This window comes from Ornithorhynchus anatinus, chromosome 6, assembly GCF_004115215.2.
Source record: "Ornithorhynchus anatinus isolate Pmale09 chromosome 6, mOrnAna1.pri.v4, whole genome shotgun sequence".
Classification (NCBI taxonomy): domain Eukaryota; kingdom Metazoa; phylum Chordata; class Mammalia; order Monotremata; family Ornithorhynchidae; genus Ornithorhynchus; species Ornithorhynchus anatinus.
This window is the reverse complement of record NC_041733.1, coordinates 23,200,104-23,216,216: the sequence shown is the minus strand read 5'-3', so window position 1 is coordinate 23,216,216 and position 16,113 is coordinate 23,200,104. Positions and strand designations below refer to the sequence as shown.

General features: G+C 39.0%; 1 protein-coding gene across 10 annotated transcripts in view; it reads left to right on the top strand.

The window, feature by feature from the left end:
• Window positions 1-15,752, top strand: part of MBNL3 (muscleblind like splicing regulator 3) — a 157,683-nt gene extending 141,931 nt beyond the window's left edge. For 3 of the 10 annotated variants that reach the window (XM_007666215.4, XM_007666221.4, XM_029067320.2), the window contains 3 exons: window positions 213-307; window positions 1,266-1,339; window positions 6,718-15,752. In XM_007666215.4, the coding sequence (XP_007664405.1) occupies window positions 213-307; window positions 1,266-1,322 (152 nt within the window). In that variant the 3' untranslated portion in view covers window positions 1,323-1,339; window positions 6,718-15,752. Of the gene's footprint in view, window positions 1-212; window positions 308-1,265; window positions 1,340-6,717 lie in introns of those variants that run through there. The other 7 variants (XM_029067323.2, XM_029067324.2, XR_003760469.2 and 4 more) reach the window with 5 other exon arrangements.
• Window positions 15,753-16,113: the final 361 nt, after the last annotated feature.

Sequence of the window (16,113 nt, the reverse complement as noted above, 5' to 3'; positions counted from 1 at the left end):
TTTTCCCCTTTTCTCTTTTTTAATTTTTTTTTTTCCCTCAATGCTGTCTTGCTTTGCACTGTGATTGCATGTCGCGCCCTGGTGTATCCTTCATGATGATGTCACATGGCTTGTTGCTGTGATACCTGCCACGCCCCAATCACCACATGTTGCCATGGTTACATAAATGCTCCACCCTCCCGTATGTCGCTTCCATGGTTCCCTACTGAAAGTGCCCATGATGCACGGTGCTACGCCCACCACTGTGTCTGCAGCAACAACACCTGCCACCAGCGTCCCCTTCGCTGCAACAGCTACAGCCAATCAGGTTTGGCCCTTTAAATAGCTTTATTTGACATGTTCAGATCTAGATGACTACCGTATGCTAGTCAGGCATCCTATCTACTTTATGGATTTTTGAGGGGCACCGAGTTGAACTCCTGAGTGGGCTTCTCGAGTAGTCCTTGCATTAGAAGTTGTAGTAAGCAAAAACCCAGAGTATCGTATGTGCTTTGCTGCTGAAGCTGAGATTAATCTTCAGGATTTTATGCATGTCTTCAGGTTGTGATTCTGTTTCAGATTCTACTCATGACATTTTACACAGTGGCTGCGGCCACATCAGCCCTGAAGTGTGTAAACTCTATCTTTCCTTAAGATGCTTCCTTTCATTACCACAACTGCAACTTCTCCTTATTACACCAGGGTAGATTTTTGAGCATTTTTCAGTTCCGGTATTTTAAGCTAAACCAAGGGCAGCATCACTTATTCACTTCAGACCCAATGGAAGGAAAGCTAGATACCATTTTAAAAGGCGTGAACAGTCATAAAGTTACTCAGTAATTGCAACATAAGTGTATTTCTGGTATTGAAACTAGCTCTCCCTCTGTGGTCTTTCTTTTGTATTTGTCGATCACTATATGCAGATCACCAGCCTTTAATAACCATAAGGAGACAAACACAGCAATCACTTGATAGTTATTAGTCAATCTCGTGGCTATCTGAGCCCTGCTAGAGGGGCAACTGAGCCTACAAACCACAAATTCTAAGGCACTGCTGTGGGAATTGCATTCATGGATAATCCCCAAGGAATCCTCAGCATTATTGTGCTGTCAGCCTACGTTCTAATCTCAGCTGTGTCAAATACACTGGTCCTCAGTGTGGTTCACATGGTTTAAAGGATGGCTGTAAAATTGATTGTGATCACTGATTGCCGTGCTTGAGCAGTGAAGCCAATGACTAGTTTGGGGCAGATAACTCTTTTAATCTGAAATCTTTTTTTACTGTAGATATCCCAATTATCAGTAGATGAACTGAGTAGCAGCATGTTTGTTTCACAGATGTAGACCTTACCAGTAGAACCGTAAGTTCCTTTACAACTAATTCAAATAACAGTATTTGCACTGGATTTATTGTCTTTGGATAATTATATTCTCTACAGTTATTTTCTATTGTTTAGATAATTGCATTCTCTAACATGCTCAATTTATTAATGAATAGATACTGTGTGTTCTGTACAACTTGTTTTGACAAATCTCACAGTTCCAAATTGAAATGTGGAAAACAAAGGCAATTATATAATTATTTTATTTTACAAATGATAGCGAGTACTACGTTTCCAAATGGGTTGCAAATCCTCAGACCACAACTCCCCCCACAAAAAATCAGTTTTGTCTAATTAAAGTCAATAATGTTTTTGAACTTTTAAGATGTATTTGTGACTTGGACATATGTTCTGGAGGAACAAAATATTGTTTTCTTGTCATGATTTAGGTCATTGAGAGAATTGATTTAAATCAGGAAGGTTCAATAAGCGATTTCCCAGGGCTAAGTTTTACCCATCAGACAACCCATATCAGAGTCTGCCATTTCTGCTTTAGTGGTCCCATCCGGCTCCAAGCCAGCCATGGGCACGGGTAACAATCTCCCCCCCAAGAGTAGTTATGGATGTAAATGACACACTTTCCACTCTTTCTCGCTGGTTAAGTTGTTAAACATATAGTCTTAGGTTACTTGTAATATTCAAAATAGGTTCGGTCTACCTAAACAAGGGATTCCCAATTGTAAATTTTGTTTTGGTCCAAAAGCCTCTTCCTTCCCTTTTTGCCCGATGCCCACAAAATGCTTTAAGCATAAAGTACTTGCTTGACCAAGTATGGCGATGACTCCTCCATCTTAAACCAAGCTGTTGACTGTAAGCTCCTTGTGGGCAGGGATCGTGTCAACCAAGCGTATCGCATTGTAGCGTACAAAGTTCTTAGTACAGTGCTCTACATATTGACTGAAATACCACTGACTGATTGATGATTAAGGGGGAGGGGCCTAGTTCTAGCTGTTTTTTCCCATCCTTTATTTACAATCCATAGGCCCTTTTGTAGCCACTGGCTAAGCTGGGAGACTAGAGGTCTTCCTTTAATAACTCACAAATTTGAAACAGTATTTTAAAGAATATTTTGCAGGATGATCTAGTTACTCTGGGAAGGAGTGGATCAGTGCATTCAGGCCCGGGTGTTAGTTTCTGAAATGTTCATCAGTGGTATTTATGGGTGCTTTCTGAGTGTGAAACACTGGGCTAAGTCCTACACTAAACAGAAGTAAGAGATGCATTCCTGCCCTCTGGCATTTCACTATCCAAAGGGGGAGACCAGACAAAAATTAATTACAGATAAGGGGCCCGTGAAGATATAACAGAAAGTCCTCCAATTCTTATCAAGGTATAATAGGTGAATGAGGAATTTAATACACAAATGAAAATCCAAATGAAAATATGCCTGCATACATAAGTGCAAAAGATAGGAATACAATTCCTTAGTGCTAAGGGTAACTGTTGAGTTGGCACAACCACCGTGCTGCGAATGTTTGCTATAATATAAACACAAGTTAATCTGGTGTCAGCACTCTATTAGGTAGTTTGTTGCTGGTGGCAGCAGTGTGGCCTAGTGGAAAGAGCACAGTCCTGGGAGTCAGAGGAAGTGGGTTCTAAAACCCTCTCTACCACATGTCTGCTGTGTGACCTTGGACAAGTCACTTCACTTTTCTGGGCCTCAGTTATCACATCTGTAAAATGGGAATTAAGACCATGAGCCCCATATGGGACAGGGACTGTGTCCAACCTGACTACTTTGTATCTACCCCAGTGCTTTTTTAAATTTTTTTTTAATGGTATATGGTAAGTGCTTATTATGTGCCAAGCACTGTTCTAAGCACTGGGGGGATACAAGGTAATCAGGTTGTCCTATGTGGGGCTTACAGTCTTAATCCCCATTTTACAAATGAGGTAACTGAGGTGCAGATGAGGTAACTGAGGTACAGAGAAGTTAAGTGACTTGCCCGAAGTTATACTGCTGACAGGTGGCGGAACCGGGATTAGAACCCATGACTTCTGACTCCGAAGCCCGTGCTCTTTCCATTGAGCCATGCTGCTGCAGTGCTTGGCACATAGTAAGCACTTAACAAATACCCCCAAAATTATTAGGTTGTCATCTTTGGAGGCATAAATTGGACTCAGTACACATCGCCTTCAGTAATAGCATTGAGCACATTACTTTATATAGAGCACTGTACTAAGGATTTGGGAGAGTACAGTAGTCTCAAAAGACACAATCTCTGTCACTCAGTGGTCTTTATTGAGCACTTACTGTGTGCGCAGAGCATCACACTAAGTGATTGGGAGAGTATAATGCAGCAGAGTTGGCAGACACATTTCTTGCCCTTCCAGGAGCATATAGCCTAGGGGAGAAGAGAGATATTTAAATAAATTATGGATATATATCTAAGTGCTGTGGGGTTGAGGGTGGGATGAATATCAAGTGCTTAAAGGGTACAGGTCCAAGGGCATAAGAGATGTACAAGAGGGATGATTAGAGGAAATGAGGGCTTATTCGAGGAAGGCCTTTTGAAGGAAATGTGATTTTAATAAGGCTTGAAGGTGGAGAGAGTGGTGGTCTTTTGTATAAGAAGGGGGATGGAGTTCCAGACAAGCAGGAGGACGTGGGAAGGGATCAGCAGAGAGGTAGATGAGACTGAGGTATAGTGAGTAAGTTGGCATTAGAGGAGCGAAGTGTGTGGGCTGGGTTGTGGTAGGTAATCAGTGAGGTGCAAGATAGGAGGCAATGAGTTGATTGAGTGCTTTAAAGCCAATGATAGGGAATTCCTGTTTGATGTGGAGTTGGATGGGCAGCCATGGGAGGCTTTTGAGGAGTGGGGAGAATAAAGTGAACATTTTTTCAGAAAAATGATCCGGACAGAAGAGTGAAATAGGGGGAGAAAGGAGGTAGGAAGGTCAACAAGGAGGCATGTGGAATAGTGAAGGCAGACTAAGATGAGTGCTTGGATCAACACTATAGCAGTTTGGATGGAGAGGAAAGGATAGATTTTAGTAATGTAAAGGTACAACCAATAAGATTTGGTGACAGGTTGAATGAGAGTGAGATATGAGTCAAAGATAATGCCAAGGTTATATGAGACAGGGAGGGGTTAGTAATGTTCTCTATAAGGAGGGGAAAGACTATGCAGAGGACAGAGTTTGGGTAGGTAGATGAGGAGTTCTGTTTTGGACATGTTAAGTTTGAGATGTTAGTGGGATATCCAAGTAGAGATGTCCTGAAGGCAGGAGGAAATACAAGACTGCAGAGGAGACGAGTCAGGACTGAAGATGGAGATTTGGGACTCATCCATGGAGAGTTGGTAGTTGAAGCTTGGGAATGAATGAGTTCTCTTAGGGAGTGGGCAGTCTCATCCTAGAATGAGAATCCTTTCGCAGAATATTTAGATGAGATGGTTTCCTCATGGCAAAGCAGTGTGATCTAGCATAGAACTGGGAGTCAGGCAGCCTGGGGTCTAATCTCTTCCACTTGCCTACGGTGTGACTTGGGGCAAGACACTTAATTTCTCTGTGCCGCGGTTTTTTCATCCGTACAGTAGCGTTTAAATACCTAGTCTCTCTCCACATTAGACTTTGAGCCCAGTGCGAGACAGGTACTGTGTTGGATCTGATTATAATTGCACATAGCAGGTGTTTAACATACCAATTTTAAAGATTATTATTATTCTTATTTTCCTCATCATCCTCATCACAGGGGCCTCCTCACTAGTCATATTGTCAACTGCTACTGCCCCACCCACATCATGCTTCCTGGTAATAGAGAAATGGCTCGGTTTGACTTGTCTCCTCTGAATAAAGAACCCGACTAGACAGGAGTTCCAGTCAATTGGGGTTCATCCCCTAATCCATTTGGCCTTTCCGTACCCACACGTCTGTGCTCCGTAATCAGTTAAATCTTACCCTGGAGAGGTCCTGGTGACTTCCAGTGAGTATAATCTGGAAAAGTTTTCAGTTGTGGTATTTTTAGAGCTGTACAACCTTGAAAATTTAGCTATTAAGCAGGAGTCAAGCCCAATTTGAACACCAAAGAACTCCCCTGCTGTCACAGGCCATTTGTCCTCCAAATAAACCGATTCAGCCCCACTTGTTTAGCATTGCTTAATTTGACCACACCACAAAACAGCCTTGCATTTGGTTCTTTCTGCACATCTCAAGATATTTTGTCAATGTACCCAAGGGAAGTCTTGAGCATGTCACAGGTATTAGGAATTTGCCCCCACGGCCAAAAAAACATTAGCACCCTGTGTGAAGATTTCCTACTTGTCGCCAGTGTGGGGTGCCAAGTCTTTTAAGGCAGTGGTATTAAACTTATTAGGTCTGGGTACTATTTTGAGAGGCCTAAAGACCCTGCGGACCTTCCACCCCACCAGCTCACCTACAGCCCCTGTCAGTAATAGTAATGATAATAGTGGCATTTGTTAAACACTTACTGTATGCCTAGAACTTTGCTAACCACTGAATTAGGTATAGTATATGGAGATCAGACACAGACCATTAGTCCCTCTTGGGACAGGGACTAAGTAGGAGGGAGAACAGTATTGAGTCCCCATTTTACAGAGGAGAAAACTGAGGCACAGAGAAGTTAAGACTTTTGCCCAAGATCACATAGCAGATAAATGGCAGACCTGGGGTTATAACCCAAGTTTTCTGACTCCGAGCCTTATTCTCTTTCCACTAGGCTGCTTCTCTCACTGCTCCCTGTCACCCATCTCCCTCATGCCCTGTCCTTCAATTTCACTTCACTCTCCTTCCCCCATCACCTTACCCTTCCTCCCACCCCCACTTTGACCTAAATTTCATGTTCCTCTGTTCCCCATCCACATATCTACTTTTCCTCCCACCCCTAAATGAATTGATTCTTATCTCCCCCTCTGGCAATAGCCACAGTGCTGCCCACACCAGTTGAAGTGAGGAGCTAGGTTTATGGTATGGCTAATGATTGTGGTAGCACTTGGAAAATCTTGTTGTGGCCACCAAACCAACCCCTCACTTGGAAACAGTGGCTGCATTTTGGATCTGTCTGCAGGAGGAATCCTTTCAGACTACATTTTGAGAATCACTGCATTAAGAATCCAACTTGGAGAACCCAGTTTCTTCAGCCTGTATGTTTGGGTGAAATTACATCAGTCATTTCATTCAATTATTGGAATTATTGGTGAATGAACTTACAGTGCACCATTAGATCCATTAGGTTGTAAGATCCTTAAAGGCAAGGATCATGCCTGCCAACTTGATTGTGTTGTGGTCTCCCAAAAAGTTAGTGCAGTGCCCTGCATACAGTAAGCACTATATAAATACAATTGATTGACGGTTGTGAAAGAAATGGTCACTTACTTGATCCTTTTCTTTCTTTCTAGTAGACCACGTTGAAATTCCGAACAGCAAAATTGTGGAGTACCTGAACCTCTCTCTCCGTGAGAAGCTGCACATGGCCTTCCTGTACATATACTCCCTTCTTTCCTCTTCACCTACCTTTACAGTAAGCCTGTTGCAGCCTACACGTTAACCAAAAACACAGATCAATGGGAATGTCAAAAAAAAAAAGCACTATAGAAACCATTAACAAGCAGCGCTCTGTTATATGAGATATACAAGTAGAAAATTATAATAGACTTTTGTAATACATTACTTTAACACACTTAATCATTTTCTGACTACCATCACGAGAGTGCATCTGCACAGTGGACTGTTGGTTTACTGTATATTATCGATGGATAAATGTTTGTCTGTTTTTAAAGTGTTATCTTACTGTTTTGTTTACATCATAGTCTATTGATTTGTTTTAAAATGTACATCATTATCAAGTATACTCAATACCATTTTTTTCATTATTGTTGTCTTAAGTTTTCATATATGGTAGTTTTTTGGTGTGTTTTTTTTTTACTAAAAATGTTATAGTGGGAAACAGGAATGATGTGCTTGAAAAACATGACATGAGAATGTTGTTATAATTTTTATGGGATATTTCTGTAGGTTTTTTGGAGGCAACCATTTAAAAGGCCTCTATTTGGAGTGTGCACAAATTTATTTTCACACACCTGCTTGCCTGTGCATTTGCCAGCAATTTGCACGTTCAAGTGGGTCACCGTAGCATGTGTGCAAGTACCATAATTGCCTGTGCACAAAAAGGGAACTTTTAAAAGCTTCACCCTCGAAATTTTAATCTGTGCTTTTTATAGTTTATTGAAATGGATTTCTCAGCATTATGAAAAATAATCACACCAAGGGAGTACTTCTTGGTCAATCCAGAATATTAATCCCACATCTGAATTTCTCAATCTGAGCCATTTTGACATTCTTAGCTGAGAAACTGGTATTTAAAGGCTTACAGATACATCAGCTAAACATTAAAAATCAAATCTGATTTATTTTGGTAAAGATAGTCAGATTTTTTTTTGAAAGAACCAATCATGTAAAACTCCTGGCCTTTTGCCATTTATAAAAGTGCCATTTCCCAACTGCAAGTGGCTCATATTCTATTCTCCTAGTAAGGTGCAAACCAGAAAAGCCAGCAGAGAATGAAAGAGAATGGTTCAGAATGAGGCTTCCCCTCCTGATAGAAACACGTCTCCCTAACTGCTACCCTCTGCTAGAGGGAACATATTTTTAAAGTGGAAAATGCAGAATGCTTTATTGAGAAGTCTTGACCCGACAACCCTCCTTACCCTCCACTCTCGTGACCTTCTTTTTGGTAAGACATGCAAATGGAAAAAACGATTATTCCAGTTTTGATGTGTTTCACCAACAGTGATGCTGAAGTGGCTTCCCGGCACATTTCTTAAACCAGGAAAATTTTTCACATTAGCATCCCTACTATTCTTACCTAAGCCACCCACTTGGTGAATTTTAGAAACAAGCAGTTTTCAGAGGCTTCTGTCTAGCCCAGAATGAATTCACTCCAAAATGTAGCCATCCTAATAGGATAAATTTGCAGTCAAATAAAATCCCCCTCATAGTGCAGTAAACCAGCTGTCAGGCCACTCACTTGCTGAAATGGTCATTAATAGCCAGTGGAAGCATCTGATGCTTTAAGGAATATTCTGGGGAATTAATGTTTTCCACCAAATATCTTTCTTCCTCTTAAGAAGGGTAAAAAAGGCTCCCGTTTGGGGGTCATTTTTTTCCTTCCTCCAAATGATCAGGCTGAAAAAAAAAGTCATGTTTGTTGACTCAGGGTGGGAGGGCCAAACAGAGGTACAGCTGGTGAGGATCTTGTCCTGCGTTCTTCTTTGTTAGTGCTGCAGAGGGCCTTCAAGCTTTGGGAATTTGAGACTTTGTCTCAGACATGCCAATCCTTTTGCAGCTGGTCAAAATCCTGCCCACACAAAGGTTCAGAATTAGGCCTTCTTGATAAGAACCCATGTGGATCCTGGTAACTGGAACAAGAAGTGACCAAAACAGCATTTTCAGTTACTTACCCTAACATTGTCTCTTTCGTGTACATCGACGTGCTGCCATCCTAGCACAACGTGGCCTGGAAAGAGTGACATGGCAGGCATACTGGCTGTGTAACCTGTTGACTCTTTTAACCACTGAGTTTCTGTTTCCCAGAGTTTTAACATTATTAGTGGAAAAAGTGGATTTGAGTACTTCCTGTTTGAGATGATTTGTGTATCAAAATGGGTTTTGCACAACCTGTGCCTGTGCCTCAACAAAAGAGCAGACCTGATTATGTCAGAAAAGGATGCATTCAAGCTAGTATGGCTTTAAAAGTTAAAGGAGGTTGGAACTTTTTCAGTGCTAAGTGGGTTTTTGTATCTCTTGACACTTTGCCCGTAACCTCTGATTTTCTTTAACTTCTTGAACAGCTGGCAGAGATGTGCATAGAATGTAAACCTAGCATACAGCTGTTTTTGTGTCACATTGAAGCACTGAAAAAGTATTTAAGGATGATTTTTTAGCAAAGAGGTTCAATGAGGGATGTTCAGGGTAGTTTTATTAGGCGCCACAACAGTTTTTATATTGCTGGCAAATTTAGAGTTAATTTGTAAATGAATTTAAGGAACGAAAGCTTGAAGCACTAAAGTCTTCACCAAATTCAAAACAATCTCGGCAAAAATGCCGTTTTGAGGTAGCACTATTTAAACTAGTTGTGCAATGACTTACTCGAATTTTCTTTGTTCAAGAAAGAAAAACAAGTCGTCAGACTATAAATTTCCTAAATAAATGCAAAGTCTATTACAAAGTCACCAAGCTAGTTAGTGACTCTAAACAAATGTCATAAAACTTAGATTTCATCCTTTATTTGACAAGCGTTGTATGTAAAATTTAAATCATTTTGATTTTAGTCACATTTTATAAGCTTCCTTCCCACTTTTCATGAACCTTTATTTTTATTTATCCAAAGTTATTTCTTTTTGTCCATTTATCTCAGCCTTATGCAAACAATATGCAAGAATGCTGAAACTTGGATAAAACGGGTCATGCAGAGGGAAAATGAAAGCTGAGACTGATCATTTTAAAGGTTGTTAATAGTTTCAGTTAAAGTACCGCTCCATAACTGTAATGTAAGCAGACCTTAAAAGAGGGATTAAAATAAAAATGGATTCATAAAATTATTAAAATTATTTTTTTAAACAGCATTTCTTTAGTAATTGAAGCATGACTTCACTATCGGCCATGTCCATTTAATTTCACATCCAGATTAGATTCTCAACTCTGTCATTCATCATTAGGTGACCAATCATCTCCTGCCCTGCCCTTCTCCCCCCACCCCACTTTAGTCAGCTTCATCCATTGCCGAACACACTGAAGCACTTTGATCTCGCCATAAGTGTCATCTCATGCTCTTCTCAGCTGTGTTCACAAATGGGCAGCATTGGCTCACCAGCCCGGCACTCTGGGAAGGAAAAGAAGCCAATCATAGAATATAACACCCCGACCCTACAGAAGTGTCCTCTCTCCCCCACCCTCAACAGAAACAGATCTGAATCTGCTCTTAACTGCACAAAAGACCAATGAGATGATCTTTGGCATTTTATCAGTTAGGATATGAGCCCCACGTGCATTTGGGAGGGCTGCCAGACACTGCTTTATTGGTGATCTGTTACCTGGACCAGTCATGGCAGGCCACCTTTCTGATAAAATGCACTCACAACTTTTCCTACTAATTTTAGACGGTAGCGTAGACTTTAATGCATATTAATACACACAAAATGATCGAGAAACTGGAGCCCTCATTTTTTTTATCCCTTGTACATTTCACATACCTGAAAAGAGAAAAAGGTGAAATTTATGAGGAAAATCTGATTTCCCATTCCTGTTGAATGGATTTAAAATGATATTGACCTGATTTTACCATGTGCCTGTTGAAGGCCTTAGAATATACTCTATGTTGAAGACTGTAATAACTTTGAAAATTTAGTTGATAGCCTAATACAAATGTAAATATAGCTACATCACCTTTCTAGGCATCAGCATGGTAATTCATGTCACTTGTTTTCATTTTCTTACTGTTAGTTTTTAAGGTTTTCATTATATTGCTTTTTGATATCTTTAGTAACTAATGAGTTTAATTTTGAAGGAGAGTTAGAGAAAGTTTAAGATTTTAATACATGTATTCAACCCATTTAGTTACGTTCTAAACCGACACTGAAGCATGATAAGGTATAGATTACAGTCCATAACTAGTTTGTATAGTTTACAGTTTAAGAACAAAATTAACTTTGTATGTAATTCCTACAATGATAGATTCATTGTTAACTAATTATATTAAGTTGTTGTTGCTATGGCAACAAAACTACAACATGGCTACCTTTGTATACATTATTTGTGAAATTTTCACATGTAAATTAAAAGTGATGTGGAACAGTATGAGCTTGTTAAAGGTACAGTTCGATACTGTCAGATAATGATTGAATATTTTTAAAATCCCAAAGTCCCATGTGAAAGCTGAATTTGTGTCCATATGTCACTTTTTCAGTCAAGAAGTTTACAACACATGGATTTAGAGTCAGGTTTTATAGCTTGTAGAAATTGTTGTGTGGATAAGGGTTATTCCACAGTATTTTAGATTTTTGAAACACAACCCATTGCATTTACAATACATTAACTGGTCTTTGTTTCATTTCATGTTTATTCGCATTGTGTGAATTCAAACTTATCCAGTTTAAGTACTGTAGCTCTGCCTGCAAATTTTCTGTTTTCTGGGATTAAATACTTACATGCGTATATTAAAAATCAGGGCTAAATAATTAAACATATGAATATTTTAATATTAATTTATATTTACAAAACTGTACATAAAAAATATTGTGGAATGACCCCTTAACAGTGTTGAAGATACAAATATGCTGCAGTTAAACTGATTCAGTTAGTGTGCGAATGTGTGAGACACACCTTTTTTGCACTTATGTACATAGTCCATGAAAGAAATCCTTGGAACTTATTTTGAATATAAAAAGTCTGTAATAATACAGGAAAAGTTTGTAAAAGAGATAGGTATTACTAAGGCTTTGAAAAAGGAGGAGTTTTTTGCTATAAAACTTATCTGAAAGCATGATGTTGCTTTGCTGTTGTAAAAGCTTTGTAGTTGCCATAGCTTACTATACAGCAGATTGATAACAGGTCGACTTCAACCTGCAGCACCGAAAATGGGGAACAGTACTTAATTAGTGAGATCACTAGCAAAGATTTTAATTGCTTTTGTAGAACAACCTACATTTTGATTTATGCACACACACACATTCAGGTTTCTGGATCACATTTTTTTTTTCTTTTCCTCACAACATGGAGATCTTCCCGTTAGGAGCTGATTATGTTTCTAACTAATGCAGAGTTTATCCAGATGGAGGTCCAACTAATATACGGAGAGTTAATAGATAGCTAAGAAGTGGAAGCATATGAAACCGAATTTGGAAATGTTTTGAATAAGCGAGGCTCATTTGAACGGAAAAACATTACAGAGCATGCCATTTTGAGAAACAGCATAAATCATTTTCTCCAGTGGCTTTTCTACTACTATAGCTGATCTTCAGTGGAGAAAGGCGCTGCTCCTGTGACACCTTTATATCTGGATTTATCATAGCATTTCAGCTTAAAGGAGGCTTTTCTCCTGACTCTGTTTTAGAAACTCTGGCCCCAAAAAGGCTTCAGTTTACCATGCCTGCCATGCTGCATTTTGACTCGGCTTGAAGAAGAGGGAGAATGAAATTTTGGCAAGGCCCAGGAGCCTGAAAGGAAAGGATGTCAGGGTATCTATGTCCTACCTGTGGCTCCCAAACAGCCAACAGAGAGGGTACTTGTACATCTCTCAGACAATGCCATGTGGCACCGGTTGCAGTTCGTTATTGTTGTCGCCCCCACCCGAGTTTGCTCAGGACTCGAGCATAGTTGCTTCTGCTCCTGTGTGAGTTCATCTGTCCTGTGGTGGGGGAGGCCCCCTTGAAAGGACTAGAGTTGACCAGAGTCATAGTGCCCATTATTTTTGTTGTCACAGCATCCACATGCCCCAATTTGGAGAGCAGGTAGCTATGGAACTAGATGTGCCTCAGATGGAAAGCTACCCAACCCCTTAAAGTTCAGATTTCCCCCTGTGCTCTCATCAGTGTATTAGTTGCCACTGGACTGTCTCCACAGGATCATTCAGAGTTCTGACTCTTTTTGATGTAAGCTACAGCCGCTCATACAGGCTTTCACAGTTAGGAACCCCCCTTTCAGCCGTATTCTCTCTGTATCCCTAAAATTGGACTATCCTACTTTGGTAAATCATCTCCTGGAATATCCTCTCAAAATACAAAGGAAAAGTATTCATTTTCAAACGACTAAACAAAGAAGAATGACTTAGGAAAAACGGCATCAACCCAAAAATAGAGAAAATATCAACAACAACTGTTGTAGTACAGAATATTTCGGCTGTTAGTGCTTAGTGGCCTTGTCTAAACACAGCCAAGGCAATTATCTAGATAATTAAGAGGTATTATGACCCAGGCAATTAAGTGAAAAGCAGACTTTTAGCCTGAATTTTCCCTATCTTAGTCCCAATATATGCTTTTTGCCTTGACTGTGAAGATAAAGCCAATGAGTGATATTTCGAAGGGGTTGTTTACACATAAAACATTCCTGTGGAATTTTCAGGCACTAAGGAGAGCCCAATTTCCATTTCTTTTCTGGCTCCTTTCAGAAATAGGTGTGGGTTTTTTCTCCCTGTACAAGTTGTCCCTTACATAGTGCAGAAGATAACCATTTTCACCATTAGACCTGTTGACATTTAGAACCTGGCTCCACTTACAATACTGTCTTTTCCCCAGTGCAGTTTTTCCTCATGCAAGCCCAACCCTAAATTTTCAGAATTCCCAATGAGTGGCCTTCTGTCTTGTTTCTGTGGGCCAGATTCTGTGGCACTCTGTAAACTGAGGAAATCGTCTGCAGTGAAAACTGTCATGGTATAAAATGAGATGAAAAGCAGATGCTCTCTAACTAAATTAGTTTCTGTATTTGAGAATTGCAGTTTATTTGGCCTGCTTCTTATTGGTTGCTCTGCCTTTTATTTTATGTTTATTGATGGATGGCAAAGTATTTGGCATGGGAAAATAAGAAAATGCATATATAAAATAAATGGAGGCCCAGTGAAGTACCCCCAAATCTGAACAAATCCTTTGCTCATTTGAAAATAACCCAAAGATTGAGTAAACTTTCATAAGTATCACAACTTGAAAGATTTTTTTCTCCAATTACACAACAGTTATCTGATGCTGAATACAAGGTTCTAGTTTTTTATAACTGTACAGAGATGCTATGGATAAACCAGAGGTTATTTGCAAAGTTAACATTGAACTCCTTAGTCCAGTCCAAGCTACTTGAAGTCAAATTGTAGAAAATTGGCTTATTTTTGAATTCATGTAAGAGGCTGAAGCCTGTAATGTAGTCATGGCTTTACAAGATTTTTTTTTAAGGAATTTTAAAATGCAGAATCCAGGTGAAATATTTTTCCTCCTTTCTCATTCAGGGAATAATGCAAGTGAGGGGAATCTAATTACCAAGTTCTTCCCGATGAGTTAGTGTTTAATAGTGTATGCAGAGCAGTAAGTCATTTCTCTCCCATAATCTCAAATCATTTTACAGTTTAGATAATCTTCATTCATATGATTTTTAAAGAAAAATATTTTGCACTAGGAAATGAATCTCCACCCTTAAAAACATTTTTCATGAAAGTAAATACTGCTAAAATCTTTGTTAGTGATCTTCAGTGTCATATTCTCTTTAATCAAAAAATGTATATGCTTCTGTAACAAGATATTTAAACATTCAAAAGTATCACAACTTAAAGAAAGCTGTTTTTTTCCTCTCCAAACACACAACAGAAAGAATTACCTGACACAGAATACAAGGTTCCAGTTCTTTATTACTGTACACAGATGCTATTTGATAGTGTTGGAAGCCAAATGATTTTGTTGCCATGGCTCTTGTATCCTAGCAGATGAGGGGATGATATGACCATCATTCGATTGGATTCTAGGAATTTTCTTTGCAAATTAGGTTCTTTCTCTCTCTCTCTCTCTCTCTCTCTCTCTAATCATGAAACATGGCCACCCATTGTGTCACCTGACAACAGATTTCCACTTTGTTCTTTTATAAATAACAGAATTATGTTTTAAGCAATCATTCAAATCAAGGAGAAAGCGTGTGCTCCTAAATTTACTGTTTTTCAGTGCAAACTTTAAAGAGAGCATTCATATAACGATACTGTGTAAAGTAGAGAATTGAAGCACATGCTTCTTTTTATAGGCACTTCTGGATCAACATATGGTAATGGAAACATTAGGCAGAGAACATTTTGATTTCAAGAAATAGTTTTAGATAACAAATATTGTTAGCCCTGTGGAACTGTAATAAATTAAAATAATGGTCAGCCGATTATTACAGATTTAGACTGTTCCAATAATATATCAGCTCCAAAATGTAATAGCTCATTCCCTCAACTGCTATCAACAGGGTGGATGCTTTGAATTTATTTTTCTTTTTGCCAGATTATATTGCTGTAGTGCTTGTATGTGCTTTAGAAGTGTGCATAATGCTACTCATTTTAGTATGTTACTTCTATATTGTTATTGTTTATTTTTTGATCTTTTAATAAAGTGTATAAAATTCCTGGTTATGTTTTTTATGAACCCATATCTACACATTAATAGGCTCTTTTAAAACTTTCAAAGTTCCAATTTATTAATCCTAATCTTTAAGAGTTCTGATGTACAATGATCTTGAATGAGATTTAATTCAATGTTATCTGATGCATAGAAGGGCAGGAGACATTTCTTTCCAAATATACCTGCAGTATTTTTAATTCTGTAGATGATGCATCCTTTTTATTGGATGCCTTCAATCTATCACATTGAAGGTACTAACACAAGAAAGAAATTTGTATTTTAGAAAAATAAAATGAAAAATTTCCAGATTCTGCCTACTGGTTTCTATTGTGCTGCCAACATTTTGAGGCACCATTCTAAGATGCGATCTTTCCCATTCATTGTTTCCAAGTCATTTTTCCTGCATAACAGAAGAGGTCAGTGATATACTTTGAATTCACCTGAAGAAACCTGGAACTCTGGTAGTTTAGTAAGTTCAATGCCATAGCATGGATTTCTTCCCTTAAAATGTTTGCTTTCCCTTAAAGCTGTGTTCTTTTGGAGAATAGGAACCACTTACAGCAATCCCTTGCTCTGACTCTTTTCATTTAGGCCATTTTTAGACTGTGCTTTGGAATTTTAATGCATTTTAATTACTTGCTTTCAACATAAAGTTTTCCTCAGTTTAAG